General features: G+C 41.2%; 2 protein-coding genes across 2 annotated transcripts; both read left to right on the top strand.

The window, feature by feature from the left end:
• The first annotated feature begins 280 nt into the window (after positions 1–280).
• Positions 281–2,551, top strand: LOC149820217 (acid phosphatase 1-like). Its single transcript, XM_089982033.1, has 3 exons — positions 281–766; positions 1,287–1,496; positions 2,246–2,551. The coding sequence occupies exons 1-3, from the start codon at positions 375–377 to the stop codon at positions 2,421–2,423; spliced, it is 780 nt and encodes a 259-aa protein (XP_089838159.1). The 5' UTR covers positions 281–374; the 3' UTR covers positions 2,424–2,551.
• Positions 2,552–11,241: 8,690 nt separating this feature from the next.
• Positions 11,242–22,315, top strand: LOC149820216 (acid phosphatase 1-like). The gene is made up of 3 exons (XM_089982032.1): positions 11,242–11,743; positions 21,051–21,260; positions 22,010–22,315. The coding sequence occupies exons 1-3, from the start codon at positions 11,349–11,351 to the stop codon at positions 22,185–22,187; spliced, it is 783 nt and encodes a 260-aa protein (XP_089838158.1). The 5' UTR covers positions 11,242–11,348; the 3' UTR covers positions 22,188–22,315.
• The last annotated feature ends 909 nt before the right edge of the window (positions 22,316–23,224 follow it).

Genomic DNA, 23,224 nt, shown 5'->3' with positions numbered 1-23,224 from the left:
ATCTGAAAATGTCCGACTACATATTTCTAAATCTGTTCAGCTTAAGATCCGTACACGAGATAATTAATTTGGATCTGGATCTTAGATCCGTCAATCTAGCCACTGATCTGGTAGGATGAAGCAGGCCCAATCGGAACATGAGTTGTGCTATATCCAAAATCCGGTTCCAAATGGGACCTTCCGAATAAAATATTTCTTTTTTCTGGTTTATGTTCATTATCTCTAGATTTTTCTCAGTCGTTGAATCCTATGTCCTGGACTGACAAACAGCTCGACCGACAAACCGACGAATAAATAAGAAGACAATTATAAGTGGACGATCTTCACCGGGAAGGAGCACTCTTCATCCCGAAAACTCTAGGGTTTCCCCGGCCATGGCTCCTCCGCCGCTCCTCCTCCTCCTCCTCGTCGTCGGAATCAGCGGCGGCTCCACCGCCAGGACGAATCGTCATGTGGTGCCGGAGATTCCTCGTTCGGCCGATCGCCGGGACGCTTCCTACAAGGGCGTGTTCTGCAACAGCTGGCGCTTCGCCGTCGAGACGAACGACGTGGGGCTGTGGAAGACGGTTCCCGAGAGGTGCGCCGCGTACGTGGAGCAGTACATGACGGGGGACCGGTACGCGTCCGATACGGCTGTAGCGACGTCCGAGGCTGCCCGATTCGGCCGGTCCGTCGAGCTCGCCGGAGACGGGAAGGACGCTTGGGTCTTCGACATTGACGAGACCCTCCTTTCCAACCTGCCCTACTACGCTGCTAATGGTTTCGGGTGAGGCCCTCTCTCTCTCTCTCTGAAAACACCAAACACTCTCTCTACGCTGCAAAATTTTGATCATTAATTTTATCTTTTTGGTGCAATGAAATCACGACTTTATCACTGATATTTATTACATGATTTGTGACAACTCTCGGAAGCCTGCTTTTATAAGAGGAAACCCATGTTTGGTAATATTTTCTCTTGAACGTTCAACGACGTATATGCATATTTCTCTACTTATCTGGTAGAGGTGACTCGTGAATGTTACCAAGTTAAAGGGGTGTCACAAGTTCGAATCCTACAGATGTGCATCTTTTGCCATGAGGTAAAAACTGTGTTTACTCTGTGGTGGGCAAGAGAGACCTCGAGATTTTATACCAATGACCTCACAAGTGAGTGAGGTGGTTTTCCTTGTTATCCAAAAAAAAAAAAAATGTCTCCACTGTTTAAACCAGCCCTTTTGTGTTTAAAGTGTTAAATGTTCCTGTCCAAACACCCTAAATCCATGTTCATGTGTCGTTGCTGAATTCAGGACAAAGCCTTTCAACGAGACCACTTTCGACGAATGGGTGGAGATGGGGGAAGCGCCAGCCCTGCCGGAGAGCCTAAAACTATACAAGGAACTTAAAAGTTTGGGATTTCAGCTGTTCCTGTTGACAGGACGTAGCCAACACCAACGGAATATTACAGAGTCTAACCTCTTATTTGCTGGATATAACTCTTGGAAGAGGCTCATTCTAAGGTACTCACTATCACAATGAAAATTGTTACGAATTTTGTCACCACCTCTAGATTGGAGATCAGACCTGGAACCGTAAATGGGTTCAGCTCGGTTTGGTTTATGCGGGTGCTGCTTGGTCTATATTGGTCCAGGACTGAAGGTAACATACAAAGTCCAGCTCCAAAATTCGATCTTGGTTTCTTGATTTAGTCTCCGTTTTAGTGCATTGCATTGAGATGGAAACACCATTTCCATCTATTTCTAAATTATGATTTTGCCAAAATATGGTGTCAATGATGTAGTTGCCAGAAACATCCTCTTGTGATGGTGTTGAAATGTGGTGAGTTCAGACTTGATATATTATCCCAGATTTAGACTCAGATCTGGACTTGGATCTGTATATCCTAGATCAGCTGTGCCCTTGAATTTAAGCTATGAATTTTAGTCCAGTGGTCAAGATTCAGATAATTCTGGAGACACCAAGAACTTGCTGAAGTCAAATCTTGACCAACTGTGGAGTATGGCATCGATTTTATGAATCTATCATTTATGAAATCCAATTTTTTTTTCGTAGATAGGTTTTTTAATATACCTATTATTTATTTAGAAAAGCAGTATAGTTGGGATATTGCATTATGCTCTATTATGCACTCTACCCAGTTTATCACAGTTTTTTTCTATGATCAATCAGAAATTCAAACATTTGTCGTTAAACCATCTTAATATGTTCGTTCAAAATTATAAATTTGATGCTGAATTTGGTAATTCAGAGGCCAGGAGGATCATGGAAAGCCTGCTGTACTTTATAAATCCGAGAAGAGGATGGAGCTTGAAGGGGAGGGCTATCGGATCCATGGGAGCTCTGGGGACCAGTGGAGTGATCTGTTGGGCTTTGCCATAGCTACCAGATCATTCAAGCACCCTAATCCTATGTATTACATTGCATGACCAGTTGTTGTAATTGTCTTCTTTTCTTTTTTTGTGAACAAATATCCTCATTGGATTGTGCAGAAACAAAGCATAATTTAGCTTGGTTTGTTTTCTGCTGCAATAAGATTGCTTTCTGCTGCAAATAAGATTGCTCTCCATTAGTTTTCAAAGTTTGGATGGCCTCTGATGAAACCCGTTGCCAGATTTACAGAAGAAAACTGCCCAAACTATGAATTATCTACGAATTTCTAACAATATCTACGAAAAGATAGAAATTGAAAACGAATGCAATGAATAGCAGGAAATTAACTTGAAACTTAAAACTGGAAACTAAATAACAAAAATCTCAATTCTTAAAACTGTCATCTTCCACCTATTTATAGATGAGGAGAATCTAACCCTGATGAGCTTAAGTTTCCTGTTTGATAGACACAAATTAAGAAAGAAATCTAATCTAATAAATTATCAAATTGAACAAGTTACGTAGATCCAAAGCAAAAGACAATATTCAAACTATAAAAATGGATCTGATTAAATCCTGTACACCTAGGTACATGATCCGCTACTGCTTCAGTCTTCTTTCTTTGTTATGTGTTTCTTATCCATGCTATGTAAATTTCATCCTCCTATTTGTTTTGCATTTCGGATTGGACCTATGTAAGGCTGATAAATGAAATAAATGACCAAACAAAGGGTATTCAGGCTCAACTCACTCCCCTCGCGAGCTGACCTGAGCTGGAACTCTTAGCCATGAGTTAAACGAGCTGAGTTTAGAACTAAGATCCAAATGCAAAATCTAACCTTTAAATTATGTTTAGTATGTTTTATTTACTATTTTTATATGTTAAAGTCGACTCAAATATAATGTTTTCTACGATTTTTAAAGCTCCCTTATTTTCATCAGTTGTGAGCCATTGTTTTTTCACCATTTCATGTGTAATATATATATATATATATATATATATATATATGTTAAAGGTAACTCCGCCTGTGTAGTTATACACTGCCGGTCCCAAGCCCGGATAAAGGAGGAGGGTTGCGGTAGGCCTGTGACAGCCAGCATAAAAACTTTGTCATATCCTATGAAAATGAACCAATATGAGAATTTCGTTGGGGCGTTCCCTACTGAGCGACGCGCTGTACTCTCTAGGCCCGGAGGCAGTGATAAATGTGCAAGGGTTGCTAGGTCGTCGCCCAGAAGCGACGCGTCACACCGGCGCCCGGGTGTGGTGTCAAATAGGCAAGGGTTCCCTCACTTTGTTGGACGGGTGGGGGTAAAGAAGTTAGTCCAAGACCATAAAATTAGGTTAGCCACTTGGAACATAGGGTCTTTAACTTGTAAGTTGGTAGAGTTAGTAGATGTTATGTGTAGGAGAAAGATTGATATTTTATGTCTTCAAGAGACCAAATGGGTAGGTGAGAAAGCTAAAGTGATAGAACCTTGGGGATATAAGATTTGGTATACAGGAATAAATAGGAATAGGAATGGAGTAGGGATTGCTATGAGTCGTCAGTTTATAGATAATGTAGTTGAGGTCCGTAGGAAGGGTGATAGAATTTTACTTATTAAATTAGTATTAGGTACGGATATTATTAATATTATTAGTGTTTATGCACCTCAAGTAGGTTTAGAAGATTCCATTAAGCATCAATTTTGGGAAGATTTAGATGGAGTAGTACAAGAGACATCTTATGGAGAAAAGCTTTTCATCGGCGGTGACCTTAATGGACATGTAGGCATTAGTAGGGATGGATTTGAGAATATCCATTGAGGCTATGGTATAGGAGAAAGAAATGAAAGTGGAGAAAGGATTTTAGATTTTTGTTTGTCCTATGATATGATCTTAGCAAACACTTGGTTTAGGAAGAGGGAGTCTCACCTAGTAACATTTAAAAGTGGGGTTAATACGAGTCAGATAGATTTTTTCCTACTTAGAAAGAGAGATAGGGGTTGTTGCATCGATTGTAAGGTTATACCAGGAGAAAGTGTAGCTACACAACATAGAGTCTTAATTTTAGATCTTAGAATTAGACAATGCCGCAAAAGGGATAGACATAGGATAGATCCTAGAATTAAGTGGTGGGCACTGAAAGGAGCTAAACAAGGAATGTTTGTAGAGCAGGTAGTTAAGGAAGTTGATTGGTGTCTCGAGGAGGATTCAGAATCAATGTGGAATAAGATAGCGGGTGGTATGAGAAAAGTAGCTAAGGAGGTATTGGGTGAGTCTAAAGGCGGTGCACCACTAGGTAAGGATACATCATGGTGGAACGAGGATGTCAAATTAGCTATTAAGGTTAAAAGAGAGTGTTATAGAAATCTAAGTAAGAGTCGTGATAATGAGAATTTGGAGAAGTATATGATAGCAAAGAAGGAAGCTAAAAAAGTTGTTCGAAACGCGAGGGCTAAGGTATATAAGGAGGTTTATGACAAGTTGGATACCAAAGAAGGCGAGAAGGATATTTATAGGCTTGCAAAGATGAGAGATAGGAAATTGAAGGATTTGGGTATGGTTAGATGTATCAAAGATGAAACGCAAAGGGTTTTAGTCAAAGATGAGGAGATTAAGGAGAGATGGAAAGATTATTTTGATAAGCTATTTAATGATAGTCATGCTCAAGATCTTGGAGACTTCTCCATTCCTTTTCATGAGATAAATCGTGACTTCATGCGCAAGATTCAAAAGAAAGAAATTGCAGAGGCTTTGAAGAAAATGAAATCAAGAAGGGCAGTTGGTCCAGATGGTATACCTATCGAGGCTTGGAAATGCTTGGGAGAGAAAGGTTTAGAATGGTTGACAAATCTTTTTAACTTGATTTGGCGAACAAATAAGATGCCTAATAAGTGGAGGAAGAGTACTTTGGTGCCTTTATATAAGAATAAGGGTGATATACAAGATTGCACAAACTATCGTGGTATAAAACTCATGAGTCATACTATGAAACTTTGGGAGAGGGTGATTGAGTCTAGGTTGAGGAAGGTTGTCATGATATCGGAGAATCAATTTGGTTTTATGCCTGGAAGATCAACTATTGAAGCTATACATCTTCTTAGACAACTTATTGAAAGATATAGAGAGAGGAACAAAGATTTGCATATGGTTTTTATTGATTTAGAGAAGGCATACGATAGAGTACCTATGGACGTTCTCTGGTGGACAATGATGAAGAAAGGTGTTTCTCTCAAGTACATTAGTATAATTAAAGATATGTATGAAGGAGTAGTAACCAATGTCCGCACTTGTGGAGGGGTGACAACCAATTTTCCGATAACGGTTGGGTTACATCAAGGATCTGCTTTAAGCCCTTTCCTATTTGCGATAGTGATGGATGAGCTTACGAGATCAATTCAAGAAAATGTACCATGGTGTATGTTGTTTGCTGATGATATTGTTTTGATTGATGAGTCTAGAGCTGGGGTTAATGCTAAGTTAGAATTATGGAGACAGACATTGGAAGCTAGAGGTTTTAAGTTGAGTAAGAGTAAGACTGAATATATGGAATGTCGGTTTAGTAAGCAACGAAGTAGTGATGGGAGTGTAGTGAAGCTTGGTGAGCAAGATATACCGGTGAATGATTATTTCAAATATTTGGGATCCATCATTCAAAAGTATGGAGAAATTGATGGAGATGTAAATCATAGGATAAAGGTTGGGTGGATGAAATGGAAAAGTGCTACTGGAGTGTTGTGCGATCGTAGAATGCCATTGCGGTTGAAGGGAAAGTTTTATAGGACGACTATTAGACCCGCTTTACTATATGGTACGGAATGTTGGGCTGCCAAGAGACATCATATTCAAAAAATGAGTGTAGCTGAGATGCGGATGCTTAGATGGATGTGTGGAAATACAATAAAATATAAGATTCGGAACGAAGAGATACGTAAGAAGGTAGGTGTTGCACCCATTGAAAATAAGATGCGAGAGAATCGTTTACGGTGGTTTGGACATATTCGGCGAAGGCCTAATGATGCTCCAGTTAGAAGGTTGGAGAAATGGGAAAATATATTAGTTAAAAGAGGTCGGGGTAGGCCTAGGAAGACTTGGATGGAGATGATAGGAAAGGATATGAATGCTTTGAACCTCACCGAGGACATGGCGTTGGATAGAAATGATTGGAGGAAAAGGATTCATGTGGAAGACCCAAAATGAATTTCTTTTTTGGTTCATATCGCTGACCCCAATTGTTTTGGGATGAAGGCGTAGTTGTTGTTGTTGTTGTATATATATGTTAAAGGTGGTAGCTGCTAACCACTAGCTATCTGGGCCTTTGAAGGGTTTTTTCTATGCTTTCCTTAAATCATTGCACAAATTGTTTTACATGCTTGATTTTATAGGAATCAACTCTTGAATCATTTGATTCCCAACGCATGTAGGTTTTTATAAGATTTAAAAATTGATAGTTTAAGATTTTAATAAATATTCAAAGCTTAAAAAATCATGCTTTTATTTCAAAAACATTATCCAAATGTCATTCCTTAGTAAATTGATCACGACGAAGACACATGTTTCAAATTTAAGGAAAACATGAAAAAGACCCTTCAAAAACCCGATTATCTAGAAAATTAAAAGACCCTTCAAAAACCCGATTAGCTAGAAAAGTAGTTAGCACTTACCACCTTCTCTCTCTCTCTCTCTCTCTATATATATATATATATATGTGTGTGTGTGTGTGTGGAAGTGTTACAATGCACAAACCATTCGTGCATTTTAATAACATGCACAATAATGTTTAACACAAAATTTTCCCCCTCAAAATAGCTTTTTCTAATTTTTTATATTGATTTTGTTGTCATTTGACAAGTATATTTTATTTAATTTGAACACCCAATGTCCAACCTGCCATCGCTTTAAAACCACTCACCTCTTCGCTAACCTCCCATCCTCCTCACTCACCGGTTATCCACCATCACCAGACAATTGCCCGCATCCAATCCCGCATGGGTACCGGTTTGATCTGGCCTCGTTAAACTCTCACTCAAAAAAAAATAAAAATAAAATCTGATCTCCATAATAACAAGAACCATCACCACCATGAGCTACTCTACCGGCAAGGTCAACTGAACTGCACCGGCTTGACCATGCATTGAGAGCACTCCATTCTATTAGAATTAGTGAATCCCCAAAGGATATGGTCACCTTGTGAAGGAATACATGCTCCATATTTCAAACACTCGTATAATTTATACATTTGTGTTTTCAAAGTTAAAATCATCAAATCTCAAGAAAAAACTTCACATTTTTATTTGTATTTGCCTTCTCAGCAGTCATCCTGTTCCATCCTCAAGCCTACCACTCAAGAATACCAAAATCACCCAAAAAGTATGCCATCATTTCACTCTACTAGAATCCCACAAATTTTGATTTTTTTCCACATAACCACTCAACCTATATTCTTTTTATTTTGGATGTTGAAAATTGCATAATTAAAATAAAAAACAAAGTACAAAATTGACGCAATACTAAAACTAGAATGGACATAAAAAACCAAATTTGAAGATTTCAAAAACAAGAAATTGTTTGCAATTTGAAGATTTAACATAAATGCTCAGAGAAACCATTTTTGGAAATTGAAATGAATAATTTGACGATTACAATTCACCCAGTTGGTTGAAAGCATTCTTAGCATACTATTGGTTGAAAAAAAAATGGGGATCACAATTCACCGAGTTTCGTGGTTCTGTGTAATTTCGCATATATTTTCATAAAATTTGCATATATAGAATAAAGTTCACGCAAATGTATCTGCGAACTTTCTATAACTAAAACATGTCAAAACTTCACAAATAGTGCACATGAGATTCACAAATTTACTAAAGACTTAAATGATAACCCCTCCATAGTGTTGCGATGGTTTGATAGTGACACTTCAATTTTTACAACGATGCTTCGATAGTGCGAACCAACATTAATTATGACACTTTGATTTTTACAATGACGATTTGATAGTAAAAAAGTGACATTTCACATTTTAGGGTTTGTTTGCGTCTTTAAAAAGCGATGGTGGAGAAGATTTTGGAACAACAAGGATGTCATGGTTGAGGCAGACAGGATTCTGGAGAAGATAGGAGGTAGAGATGTTCAGGTGGTGAATAATGTTGATAGTCCTCAGTAAAATGAACAAACCTGAGTTATGAAGATTGTGTAGAGGAGGCAGATTCACCTCAATCATTTGCTCGAGATAGGAGAGGTCTGCAAACAAAAATAATAAGTCGATTGACATTAAGAAGTCAAAGATTGAACCTCTGATGTAGAGTTATGTATAACTAAAAATGAGTCTTTTGAGGAATAAGTGTATGCTTTGAGTCGGATTGCAAGATTCGCAGACTCAAGAGTCGGATTGGAGAGGGGATGGTTTTGCCTCAATCATTTGCTCGCAAACATTAGAGGCACAAGGATCATCAAATTGTAGCACGAAGTTCACATTTAGGGTTTGTTTGCGTCTTTAAAAAGTGATAGTGGAGAAGATTTTGGAACAACAAAGATGTCATTGTTGAGGTAGACAAGATTTTAGAGAAGATAGGAGATGAAGATGCTCAGGTGGTGAATGATGTTGATGATCCTCAACAGAAAGAGCAGGCCCTAGTTGTGGAGAGTATGTAGAGGAGGCAAATTCACCTTCATCGTTTGCTCAATCCCAGGCCAAACCCAATCCATTGGCACCGGGAGATATGAAAGCCACTAATCCACAACAGCTAATCAAAATTGTGACCAACCAAGTTCTTGACCAGATTGGCAACCCAATTTTGAATGGCAATAATTGTAAAATAATGTTATTGTAAAATAATAGAATAGATCTTATCTTTGAAACAAGGGTATCAATGGGTCGGTTTTGACCCAGGCCAGATCTGTACCAAACCTTGTAGAGACAGAGTTTGTTGATATAAAAAAGGTGGTCCGATTAGAAACTGTATTTGACCCAAAGGATCTGATTAGTATATGGAGTAGGGTATGGTATACGAAATTTCGTACCAGACCCGGTTAGGATTTGAGTTTCAATTAAGACCCGTAACTTTTCAATATAAAAAAAGATAAAAATAATACTTTTATGAACCAATTCTGTTTCTTGTAATCTTTATAGGATCCGGGTATGGTTTTTGATATAGCAGACATGATAAGACCCTTGTCTGAACCCGGTACCAGCACCTACAAATATATTGGGGTTCGGACTCTCCTGGATTCAAACCAGATCCATGCCACGATGTCGGCATGAGCAAAAAATGCACATGTTTAGCATGACCTGATCTGCTTCCGGCAATGACAGGGACTAAAATAATAAAATAAATACGATGAACTGGACTAAAATAAAAAAACAAACAATTTATTTTGGTTGCAACTTGCAAGTCATTGGTTGCAACTTGCAAGTCATTGCCATGGTATCTCTTTTTTTTTAAAGCCACTTCATCTTGCGATACCATCAACGCATTGCGCTTAAGAATTCAAAAAAAAACGTCACGTTATGATTTTGCCATTTTAGAAATGTCTCAATGAATTCGAAAAAGAAACACACACACACACAAAGCCACCCAACTTATCAGCTATTCATAGAAGCTTCCCAATGTTTTAGTATTACATTTAACTACCCATCACATTTTTGTGTTACCCTTTATCTTGAGTTAAATAGTACTCATTTAACAATTGTTTTATGCAATTTCCTTTGAATTTATGGTAAATTTGGGTTACATTGTCATTAATTATTTGTATTTAAAAAACATATCATCATCATCATCAAGCCTTATTCTAGGCCAGATCCATATAAATCGGATCAAGTAAATGCCCACATTGGACCCCAACCTACCTTGTTTAAGTGTCTATCCATAATTTATATATGTCTCTCAGATGGATCCTGCTCAATTTCATCAAGAACCGATATGGATGTGGGTCAGCTGCGCAACTCATATCCAATGCCATTTTCAGCATTTTTTAGGGTTGAAAATGGGTAGGATATGGGTCTAGTCTTGGATGACTTCTGTATCTATCTTTTGGTGAATTAAATCCTGTTTCAATGTGGGGATTCTTCTAAGCTGGGGATGCAAATGGATAGGATATGGGCCGGATCATCGCTAGTCTGAAGTCAAATTTTAGGTTGTAGTTTCAAAAATCCGGTTTATATATAAAAAAAAAAATTCAAAAAGGGACCTCAGTTTTGGGCATTAATAAAAAAATGTACCCGACGTTTAATTTTTTTTTGAATATACCTAAAAAATAATTAATTAAAACACCCACTAAATGTGATACGAAATTACCATTTTTACCCTCAACATCATATTTTAAAAAATGCATTTGAAAAAAGAGGGACTTTGATCGGTTAACTAGTAAATTAACTCGTAACTCATCTTGGGTTAATCATAAGCACGGTTAAATTGATGAAACTTTGTTTTTAATTTATGGTGCAAAACTTTAGATGCCTTTTTAAAAAATTCAAAACTTAAGAGCGTTTTTTATTAATGCCCAAACTTTAGGTGAGTTTTTGAAAATTTCCCTATAAAAAAAACAACTTACAAGCGGATTTGTGTTTAATTCGGATATGGATATAGACCCAACAAAAATATTGTCAGGTCCCAATCTGAAAATGTCCGACTACATATTTCTAAATCTGATCAGCTTAAGATCCGTACACGAGATATTTAATTTGGATCTGGATCTTAGATCCGTCAATCCAGCCACTGATCTGGTAGGATGAAGCAGGCCCAATCGGAACATGAGTTGTGCTATATCCAAAATTCGGTTCCCAATGGGACCTTCCTAATAAAATATTTCCTTTTTCTGGTTTATGTTCATTATCTCTAGATTTTTCTCAGTCGTTGAATCCTATGTCCTGGACTGACAAACAGCTCGACCGACAAACAGACGAATGAATAAATAAGATAAGAAGGCAATTATAAGTGGACGATCTTCACCGGGAAGGAGCCCTCTTCATCCCGAAAACTCTAGGGTTTCCCTGGTCATGGCTCCTCCGCCGCTCCTCCTCCTCCTCCTCCTCGTCGTCGGAATCAGCGGCGGCTCCACCGCCAGGACGATTCGTCAGGTGGTGCCGGAGATTCCTCGTTCGGCCGATCGCCGGGACGCTTCCCACAAGGGCGTGTTCTGCAAGAGCTGGCGCTTCGCCGTCGAGACGAACGACGTGGGGCTGTGGAAGACGGTTCCCGAGAGGTGCGCCTCGTACGTGGAGCAGTACATGACGGGGGACCGGTACGCGTCCGATACGGCGGTAGCGACGTCCGAGGCTGCCCTATTCGGCCGGTCCGTTGAGCTCGCCGGAGACGGGAAGGACGCTTGGGTCTTCGACATTGACGAGACCCTCCTCTCCAACCTGCCCTACTACGCTGCTAATGGTTTCGGGTGAGGCCCTCTCCCTCTCTCTCTCTCTCTCTCTGGCACCCGACCCCGTCCTCTCATCTCCCCGCATCTCATCTCCCTCGATTCGCCGGAGCCTCCTGTAAACCCCCCTTTTTTTGCCAACTCTCTCTGTTTTCCGACCCCATCTCCCTCCGGCGACCATCTCCCTCCGGCGACCATCGCCCTCCGGCGACCATCGCCCTCCGGCGACCATCGCCCTCCGGCGACCATCACCCTCCGGCGACCATCGCCCTGCAACCCTTCGTCTTCCTCCCTATCGGCCTTAGGCCCCGTCTCTCTCTTCTCTCTGTCCTCTCTCTCTCTGGCGCCCGACCCCGGCCAACCTCCCTTGCGTCCCCCGCCCCTCAGCTCCGTCGATTCGCCGGAACCTCCTGTAAACCCCCCTTTTACATCAGGCTCCACCTCGCTCTCCCCCTGCGATCTCCCTCTTCCCCTTCTTCCTCGGTTCCCCGGACAACCTGCCCCTGCGGACCCCCTGTGACCCCCCTTGCAACCTGGTTTCGGGTTTCGTCACCTCTCTGCTAACTCGACTCGACGGAACCTCCTGCTATCCCACTTGCATCCTGGTTTCCAGTTTCGTCTCCTTTCTCCGTTGTCGAAGGGAATGCCGCTGCTGACATACTGAGCCCAGCCGCCGCCGTGTGGTTTTTCAGTTTCATCGGGCGTGGGTTTTCTTCCTCCACTGCTCTCCGTCTTCTTCCTCAAGGTATTTGTGCTTCGTAATAGGAAGAACTCTGTGCTAAGGAGGTATGATCTCTCTCTCACTCCATAGCACGGCTCCCTACCTTAGCCAAGAAAGTTGTGCGTTATCAGAGTCGTGCGGCCATCGTCCAGGGGTGGCGGGCCGGCGGCATGTGTTCGACGAAACCAACACTTTGATAGATTGAAGAAGGAAGGCCCTCATCAGAAGTCTTGCCATTGCTCGGCTTCTCCTGTTTCCCTCTTCCCTGTTTCCTCTATCTGCTTGCGCCCTCCTGCTGCTCATTTCTGGGGCCCAGCGTATCGCTTGTTGGACTCAAATGAGTGAGCCCTTAATTTCATCAAGATTGCGATCAATGATTGGGTGGCTGCCTTTGCTCTCTCTCTCTCTCTCAGTGGGGGTGTTACGTTGTCCTTTCTTTCAAGCTTAAATATAGGTTTTTCTTTTTGCTTTCTGCATAGCTGCGCTCCTGCCTTGCAGTGGGGTTTGTTTCTCATCTCAAACGTCGAGCATTTCCTGTGTGGGGTAAGGTTGAGCTTTTCGTCACGGGCTCTGCTTAGGCAACGCTGGTTCCGCCATTCTTCTTCCCTGTGTCATTGAATCGAGCGGTGGATAAGTTGTGACAGCAAATTTCCTCTTCCTGATAGCGTTTTTTTCGTGCCCTTCGCTCTAGATCTCAATTAAGTCTTGTCAGGTCGAGAGATTGGTGGTGTGTTGCTTGTTTCTCTCTGAATTTTCATAAGCATCGTCATTGCCACAAGTGTGATTCTTTCTTTTCCTCTCGGCATCACCCGGTCTGGATGCGCAAACGTTCGACATTCTCTTCGTTCTCGGTGGGGTTGTCGCTTGCATCCCAAGTCTCTACTAGGTTGTGGCGTTATCATGCGTGCTGGAGTAATTCTTGGTCAATCAGGCATCTTTCCTTCTTGTCGTGGGTGATATTAAGCAACCAACATATTCCTTTCTTGCGGTCAAGATTGGGTCTATTTGGGCCCTTCTTTGACCGCCCATTGCTAAGGTTTCTGAGTCCTTGACTCCGGCTTCCCCTGCCTCTTCTTTGATGAATGATATCCTTGTTTTGGCCTGGCTATTAGATGAACATGTATCCAAGTCGTCGGCTGCCTTGCGTGGGTTTGGTTTTTCTGGCGCTCTTTCTCAAGTCTCTTTGACGGCTCCTTCAGATATGCTTGATTGCAGTAGGGAATCAAACCTTTATCCTTCAGCGTCGTCGCTCTTGCTACTTGGTATGAGCTCGCATGTGTATGCCCAGGCCTGCGTTGACTTCTATAATGTAGCTCATACGATTATTTTGTCCCCTTCTTGGAACTTGGCTCCTTTTTCATCCCTCCCCAAGACGTCGGCTATTCCGCATGAGGAAGGAGACATCATGCAGTTTGTCCCTTTCAATGATTTCTCTTCGTGAGATCTAGAGCTTTTATCTTCTCCTGGACAAGGACCTCAACTTGCTTATTCTTGCGCACCTTCCCAAGTCTTGTTTGTGTTGTCTTCATGTTTGCTTGCTCGAGGTGGGCTTGACGTGCTTCTGCCTTCTCTTTCGCAGCTCGTGCCGTCAGGTTTGGCATCGCAGTCCCACGCTAAGGCCTGCTCTCATTTTCATCCTCCAGTTCAGTCAGTTATTTCTTCGCTTCTTTGGGACTCAACGTTTTCTTCGACCTTCTTCCTTTCCAGCTATTGCTCGGTGGCGCGGGTGGGCAATCTTGCTCATGGTGGCCTTAGTTTAACATCTTCCTTTATTCTCCTTTTATCCTAGAGTTTTGCTTACCCTGCTATCCATATTATGGGGATTCATGCTGTCTCCAACCAGGCTTACAGTCGCATGGTGATTGGCTTTTCGGTTTCTCATACTCGCCCATTTTCCTCTCGTGCCCCGGAGGTTATCTCATCTTTTCTGCATCCGGCTTTTCCGCCTTTCATTTTCCCGGGCGACGGTCTGCCAGGGTGTGTGTCGACCCACTTGCCTTCCTCTTAGCTCCTCTTGGGTATTGAGATTGATGATGCTGCTCGGCTGCTGGATATCTCTCTCTCTCTGCATCTCAACTGCTTGCTATATCGGCTGTCATGGATTCGACTATTTCTGGTCTCCACTCTGTCTCTTGGGATATCCTTTGCCCCCAACTCCGGCTTCGTTCGGTTCTTCGTAGGATGACTCTCCCATCGGGAATGTTCAACGTTCACCCACTGATAACCGCAGATGAAGGAGGTTTGTGTTTCCTGCCTCGATTGGTTGGTCTCTTTGCAGATCCCCCAGGTCGCGGCAGCCACCAGTCTTTTTAGATTTTGTCCAATGAAGCTCGTTTGTTGGAATATTAGGGGCTTCAATTCTGCTCCCAAGCGCTTGTTTTTGACGAGTTGGATTAGACAGGCTAATCCAGACTTGTTTGCCACCTGTGAAACTAAAATGGAGGACATCCCGCTTGCAGTAGCATCTTTCATTTGGCGGAGAGCAGATTTTTTCTTTAAGCCAACGGTCAACCATGCTTGTGGTATATTTCTCTTCGGTAAGAAGTCTTTAAATTTATCGTAGCTGTATGTTGGTCTCTACTCTTTGTCTGTTGCCTTCAGCTTACAGTCAGTTGGCCGAAGAGCAGTGGTGTCCGTGGTTTATGAACCTAACCTCGCTGCTAGGAGGCCAGCGTTTTGGGGAGATCTTGATAGGGTGGTTGGTGGTTAGTTCTAATGATAAGTGCCACCTATTTGTGGGCGATTTCAATTGTTTGTTTTCTCCTCATGAATTCAATTCTATCGTCTTTCCTAATCTCTTTATTCTCGGCTTCCAAGACTTTGTTCACCGGCATCTACTTTATCCTACGCTTCTCTTGGTCAAATAGGTGATTGCACCCGTGCTGTCGAGTTCTCGATAGGGTATTTTTCACCCTTTCTATGTTGAACCTCATCCCTGACGTCAAATGTATCTTGCTTGCGCCATCTATCTCTGATCATGGTCAGCTCATCACTGTTTGGGGGGATGACTTCTCCTTCAACAGACGCTTTGTTTTCGAGCAATGGTGGCTACAATAACAAGATTTCAATTCGGTTATTTTGGCCTCTTGGTCTAAACCTTATGCTGAGCATTGGGCTGCTCTTAGGATTACCAACAAGCTTTCGCGTTTTGTTAAGGATATCAAGGTCTGAATCCATAATTGCAACATTGTAAAATTTCAACATTTGGATGCGTGGGAGCGTGAGCTTTCTGAATTGTACCAATCTATGTCTTTACTTGACAATTTTTTTGAACCTCAACTTTTGAGTTTTCAGGCCAGGTCCATTGAGCTATCTATGCTTTTGAATAACTGGAGACTCAGGGATGAAATCTGTTGGAAGCAGCGATCCAAGCTGAATTGGCTCAAAGCCGATGATGGCAACACTAATTTTTTTCACTCCTATGCGTCTCATCGTCATCAGAGGAAAGCCATCCCTTTCATCTCCATTGGGGGTGTCTCTTTCTCTGATCAACTTGTCAACCCGGTTGTCACATGTTATTTCAAGTCCATTTATGTTTTTTCAGTGGTCGCGGAGGGAAAAATTGGGTTTGTCTTGCTACGGGCGATCTCTCATGAACAAACATGTGCTTTACAAAGAAGATTCTCGGATGTTGAGATCTTTCATGCTATCAAGGATCTGTCTGGTTGGAAAGCGTCTGGCTTTGATAGGTTTCATGTTGACTTCTTCAGGATTTTTTGGGATTCTGTCAATACGGACGTGGTTAGCCTCTTCGATGAGTTTTATCGCAATTCTAGGCTGCCCTACCCTTTTCATTTCGCCATTATTTCGCTTATTCCTAAAGATATCGACGCTTCGGATATCTCTCAGTTTCGTCCGATCTCGATGACGAGTGGTCTTTACCATTTGATTGCCAAGGTTTTGGCAAATAGGATGAAATCGGTGGCTCAACAGATCTTCTCGGACTCTCAGTTCGTCTTCATCCATAATAAGAGGGTGCATCATTCTTTTATCATGGCAACCGAGGTTGTGCACTCTTTACACCTTTGCTGTCAGCCTTCTTTCGTTCTTAAATTAGATTTTCATAAGACTTTTGATTCGGTGCAATGACCCTTCTTATTTCAAATGTTATCGAACTTCGGGTTTGGTCGTCGGTTCTCTGGCTGGGTTAGGGAACTAGTCTCGAATTCCCATGCTATGCTAAATATCAATGGCAGTTTCGGGGAACAGTTCAAGCTGGAGCGGGGTCTGCGTCAAGGTTGCCCTCTTTCGCCATTATTGTTCAATGCGATCGCTGAGGGTCTTATTGTGCTGCTTAAGCGGGCTGCTGCCTGCAGTTTCATTGATCCCTTACCGGTTCATGATTTCAATTTTCATGCTCTAATTTATGCTGATGATATGATCATTTTCGATCGTGCTAGTGTTCAGCATATGCTTCGGTTCAAACTTATTTTTCATCTTTTCCTCTCTCTTTTCGGCCTTTTTCTCAATGAGCAAAAGTGTTCTCTTTCTATGTTCCACGTCTGGCTCTCTATGTTAGCTGCTGGGACGAAGATTTTTAATTGTGTTGCATCTGAGCTGCCTATGTTGTATTGTCGTTACAAGTTAAGCGCCTTTCTTCTGTGGCTTGGGCTCCGACACTTCTTAAAGTTAAGCCCAAATTACTTTTGTAGCAAGCTTCTTATCTCTCGCTTGCTGGTCGCCTAACTTTAGTGAAGCACGTTCTATCGACAATTTTAGAATTCTTCATGTCCATGTTTCTGATGCCTGTGGGTGTAGAGAAGCAGTTGACGCGTCTGCTGGCAGGCTTCTTTTGGTCTGGGTGTTATCTCAAGGGTAAACACCACCTGGTTGGCTAGCGTTCGGTGGTCTTGCCGCGTTCTATGACCGGTTTAGTGTCCAGACTCAGGAGTATTGCCCTGGTCTCTAAGCAATGCTGGCTTGCTCATCAACCGGAGAATCCTTGCGCTAGTTTCCTTCTCTTTAAGTATGGGCCTCCTTCTCTTCTTTTAGTTTTCCTCAGTTCGAGGCCTCAAACATTTTTTCATCTGCGCAAGTCATGGTTGTCGGCTTTAACTATCTTCAACGACTATTTTGATGATCCCGCCGATATTGGTAACTGGGTGCATTAGGCGATTGCTCCTACCGGAAAGTTCCTGACCAGTAAAGTTTATAGATCGTTGCTTCCTCCGAGAGTGCCTTGGTTGCTCGAATCTGCTCTATGGGCGAAGGGCTCTTCTCCTCGATCTCGGGTCCTGGCTTGGTTAATCTTGCACGATAAGGTCCAAACTCACTCTACCTTAAAGAGGTGGGGCTTCCGGCTGTCGAGCTGTTGTGTGCTTTGTCATGCTGCTGAAGAATCCTTGTTCCACTCTTCTGGTTTTGCCCTACCTTTGTGGAGATCTTTCGTAGGACTTGGAGGCAACCAGAGGTCCTGGTTATGGAGGAGTCATTTGCGCTCGACCTCATCTTCGGTCCGGTCTGCCTTCGGCGCAGTAAGCGGAGGCGGTTAATCTGGAGGTCGTGATTATTTACCATGTGGTGGTTCGTTTGGATGGCACGCAACAATGCTGTTTTTCGAGATTCTTCGGTTCACATGAATCTTCTTGCGCACAAAATCCGAGTGGACGTTTACGCGATTCTGCGTATTCATCTTCCCGATCTTACTTTTCTTGCGGTTGTTGCTTCGCTCACCTCGAACATTTCGTGAGCCGCTTGTTTTTGGTTTGTTTTGCTCTTGCTTGTTTCTCTTTCTTTTTGTTGTTATGCTTTTGTTCTCTTTGGGTTCTAACTCTCCTGTGACTATGTTGAAATCTTGTTTCAGCTCTGTCTCTCTCGGGTAGCATTATTAAAATGGTGAAAATGCCCTTGGTAATCGTTTGGGCAAACGAAGGAGAAACAATTTCCCCGTGTGTTCATCGCCCCTCATTTTCTCTGGTTGCTTGTTTCTCCGGTCGACGTAAATGATGAAACTGCCCTTGCTGGGAATCCAGAATGTTGAAATTCTGCAGTTTTCTGTTCTCGCCCCCCCCCCCCCCCCTTTGAGTCCTTTTTCCCTGTCGTGGATAACAGAAATGCATCGCTCTCTTTCGCAAGCCGACGCCCAGCATAGCCCCCGTGGTGCGGGGATTTAGCTTGGGAGTTTTATGCCAGTCTCGACGATCGCAGTTATGACAGGCTGAGCCAGCGTGATCATGCCTTTGTGTCGCCCCCTCAATTAAGCTTCTGTCAAACGGTACCCTGAGTTTTCATGGAGTTGATTTGCCGTAAGGCTCCGTTTGAGAAAATTGGAAGGTGCTGATAGAAAATAATAAGGTTAAGTTTTTTTTACATATCATGCGATTTGAAATCACAGGAGATACATGAGATTTAGAAACTGAATCTCATTTACCTCAAAAGCAATAAAAAATAAAACTTTTGTGAATACTTCTTCATTGCGAAGGAAAAACTAGGGATTCGGAACCTCCTGAGTCTCACTTGCGTTTGCTGTTTCCGGGCCCTACTTTTCTCCCAAACAATGTTCGGGTGGGGTAGGATTTGTTGGAGGGCCGTAACTTCCTCGGCTCCCTCCCCTCCCTTTTCATATGCCTCCCAAACAAATGCTAAATGCCAAAGGAGCCATTGAATTTTGCTCTGACACTTTAGCTATAATTGTCATGGTTAAATGACCGATATGTTATGGGAAAATATAAATAGCAAAGGATGTTTCCCCATCACGTTAATATCAGAAAATTATGGTGATACATTTCATAAAAGGAAATACTTTGGAAAGGTTGTGTTTTTGACATTTAGGCCTGAAACGATCTCATTTTGGCGATATCTACTTGAACATGGACATGTCCAAACTGCCCTTGAATATCGTAGGATTATGCTCTCCAGCATCTCCGGCGATTCTTTTCAACCTCTTTCTCTTCCTCGCGTCCGTTGGTCAGTTTAAATGACCAAAATGCCATTCTATATCCTGTGGGTGGGTTTTTTCAGTGTGGCTTTAACGATTAAAATGCCCTCAAAATTGCTTGGAATCTTGAATTGTTCCTTTGAGATTTTCAGTTCATCTTATCTTCTTGTCAACTAAGCGTTGTCCTGACGGCTGGGAAACAAGACGAGCCGATCCGGGTTCAGCTCGTGCTGCTTGACACACCAAGAGCAATCTGTGGGAAGCCGAAACACAGGCTACCAGGCATTCCACTCAGCTTGTTAAGTACTAAGAAATATATTTTATATCACCCAATAAACTAATCTGTCTAAGTGCTTGACTTGCAAGCAATAGCTTGTACAGTTCAGATCTTATTGCTTCCAGCATTGAAACTGAACATATTAGGCCCCATATTTTGTTCTGCCCCGTTCTGCCCATGATAGATTTGAACCGTTAGATGTTTTTGCATGCTCGATTTAGTAACAATCGACTCTTGGATCATGTTTTTCTGACAAAAAAAAATGATTTTATGAGCTGAGAAAAAATGGTACATTCGCAGCCATTGTACGCTCCTCCTGCCCACCTTCTCATTCTGTTCCCTCAAAAATTATCGTGTTTGGCATTTTTTCTCACATCTAACACCATGGATGTGATCTATCGGTTTTGTTTAGTGGGAACAGGCTTTTGGATCACCAGAATCTGACATGTATACAAGCTTTTCCGGTGATCCAAAATCAATGGCTAGGATCATTTTTTCGTCAAAAAAACATGATCCAAGAGTTTCCTATTAAATCAAGCATGTAAAACGCATCTAACGGTTCAGATTTATCATAAAATACGCAGAATGGAGCTGAATGAAAAATAAAGCCTAATATGTTAAGTTATATATATATATATATATATATATATATATATATATATATATATATATATATATATATATATATATATATATATATATATTGGCTACTAATGAGCAAGAAATCATAGGTGCTTAGTATCAATCTAGCCACAAAGGTTCAGCATGGTTTGTTTACCAAGGCTCAACCCTTGGATCGTGCCTTTTTTATGTAAAAATGTAATATTTTGAGTTATGAAATTTCAACACATTATGGGCCGTAGATTTTTGGACCCCTTAAAAATGTGATCTTTAAAAACATATATATATATATAGTTTCAAATGGTTACTTTGAGTTCGACGCCATATGTTTATTAGTTCAAATTCTATTGCTTCAGCCTTAAAACGATATATTTTCTGTTGAGAAATATGCAAAATTTTGATCATTAATTTTATCTTTTTGGTGCAATGAAATCACGACTTTATCACTGATATTTATTACATGATTTGTGACATTATCCAACTATCGGAAGCCTGCTTTTATAAGAGGAAACTCATTTTTGGCAATATTTTCTCTTGAACGTTCAACGACATGTGTATGCAAATCTTACCAAGTTAAAGGGGTCTCACAAGTTCGAATCCTACAGGTGTGCATCTTTTGCCATGAGGTAAAAACTGTGTTTACTCTGTGGTGGGCAAGAGAGACCTCGAGATTTTATACCAATGACCTCACAAGTGAGTGAGGTGGTTTTCCTTGTTATCCAAAAAAAAAAAAATGTCTCCACTGTTTAAACCAGCCCTTTTGTGTTTAAAGTGTTAAATGTTCCAGTCCAAACACCCTAAATCCAAGTTCATGTGTCGTTGCTGAATTCAGGACAAAGCCTTTCAACGAGACCACTTTCGACGAATGGGTGGAGATGGGGGAGGCGCCAGCCCTGCCGGAGAGCCTAAAACTATACAAGGAACTTAAAAGTTTGGGATTTCAGCTGTTCCTGTTAACAGGACGTAGCCAACACCAACGGAATATTACAGAGTCTAACCTCTTATTTGCTGGATATAACTCTTGGAAGAGGCTCATTCTAAGGTACTCACTATCACACTGAAAATTGTTACGAATTTTGTCACCACCTCTAGATTGGAGATCAGACCTGGAACCGTAAATGGGTTCAGCTCGGTTTGGTTTATGCGGGTGCTGCTTGGTCTATATTGGTCCAGGACTGAAGGTAACATACAAAGTCCAGCTCCAAAATTCGATCTTGGTTTCTTGATTTAGTCTCCGTTTTAGTGCATTGCATTGAGATGGAAACACCATTTCCATGTATTTCTAAAGTATGATTTTGCCAAAATATGGTGTCGATGATGTAGTTGCCAGAAACATCCTCTTGTGATGGTGTTGAAATGTGGTGAGTTCAGACTTGATATATTATGCCAGATTTAGACTCAGATCTGGACTTGGATCTGTATATCCTAGATCAGCTGTGCCCTTGAATTTAAGCTATGAATTTTAGTCCAGTGGTCAAGATTCAGATAATTCTGGAGACACCAAGAACTTGCTGAAGTCAAATCTTGACCAACTATGGAGTATGGCATCGATTTTATGAATCTATCATTTATGAAATCCATTTTTTTTTCGTAGATAGGTTTTTTAATATACCTATTATTTATTTAGAAAAGCAGTATAGTTGGGATATTGCATTATGCTCTATTATGCACTATACCCAGTTTATCACAGCTTTTTTTCTATGATCAATCAGAAATTCAAACATTTGTCGTTAAACCATCTTAATATGTTCGTTCAAAATTATAAATTTGATGCTGAATTTGGTAATTCAGAGGCCAGGAGGATCATGGAAAGCCTGCTGTACTTTATAAATCCGAGAAGAGGATGGAGCTTGAAGGGGAGGGCTATCGGATCCATGGGAGCTCTGGGGACCAGTGGAGTGATCTGTTGGGCTTTGCCATAGCTACCAGATCATTCAAGCACCCTAATCCTATGTATTACATTGCATGACCAGTTGTTGTAATTGTCTTCTTTTCTTTTTTTGTGAACAAATATCCTCATTGGATTGTGCAGAAACAAAGCATAATTTAGCTTGGTTTGTTTTCTGCTGCAATAAGATTGCTTTCTGCTGCAAATAAGATTGCTCTCCATTAGTTTTCGAAGTTTGGATGGCCTCTGATGAAACCCGTTGCCAGATTTACAGAAGAAAACTGCCCAAACTATGAATTATCTACGAATTTCTAACAATATCTACGAAAAGATAGAAATTGAAAACGAATGTAATGAATAGCAGGAAATTAACTTGAAACTTAAAACTGGAAACTAAATAACAAAAATCTCAATTCTTAAAACTGTCATCTTCCACCTATTTATAGATGAGGAGAATCTAACCCTGATGAGCTTAAGTTTCCTGTTTGATAGACACAAATTAAGAAAGAAATCTAATCTAATAAATTATCAAATTGAACAAGTTACGTAGATCCAAAGCAAAAGACAATATTCAAACTATAAAAATGGATCTGATTAAATCCTGTAGACCTAGGTACATGTTCTGCTACTGCTTCAGTCTTCTTTCTTTGTTATGTGTTTCTTATCCATGCTATGAATTGTTTTGCATATTTTTTGCATTCGGGATTGGACCTATGTAAGGCTGATAAATGAAATAAATGACCAAACAAAGGGTATTCAGGCTCAACTCACTCCTCTCGCGAGCTGACCTGAGCTCGAACTCTTAGCCATGAGTTAAACGAGCTGAGTTTAGAACTAAGATCCAAATGCAAAATCCAACCTTTAAATTATGTTTAGTATGTTTTATTTACTATTTTTATATGTTAAAGTCGACTCAAATATAATGTTTTCTACTATTTTTAAAGCTCCCTTATTTTCATCAGTTGTGAGCCATTGTTTTTTCACCATTTCATGTGTAATATATATATGTTAAAGGTTGTAGCTGCTAACCACTTTTCTAGCTAACTGGGCCTTTGAAGGGTTTTTTCTATGCTTTCCTTAAATCATTGCACAAATTGTTTTACATGCTTGATTTTATA

The sequence above is a fragment of the Nuphar pumila genome, chromosome 12 (genome assembly GCF_984573655.1).
Source record: "Nuphar pumila chromosome 12, dmNupPumi1.hap1.1, whole genome shotgun sequence".
Taxonomy (NCBI): Eukaryota; Viridiplantae; Streptophyta; class Magnoliopsida; order Nymphaeales; family Nymphaeaceae; genus Nuphar; species Nuphar pumila.
The sequence above is the reverse complement of the archived record's forward strand: the minus strand, read 5'-3'. Positions and strand labels throughout refer to the sequence as shown.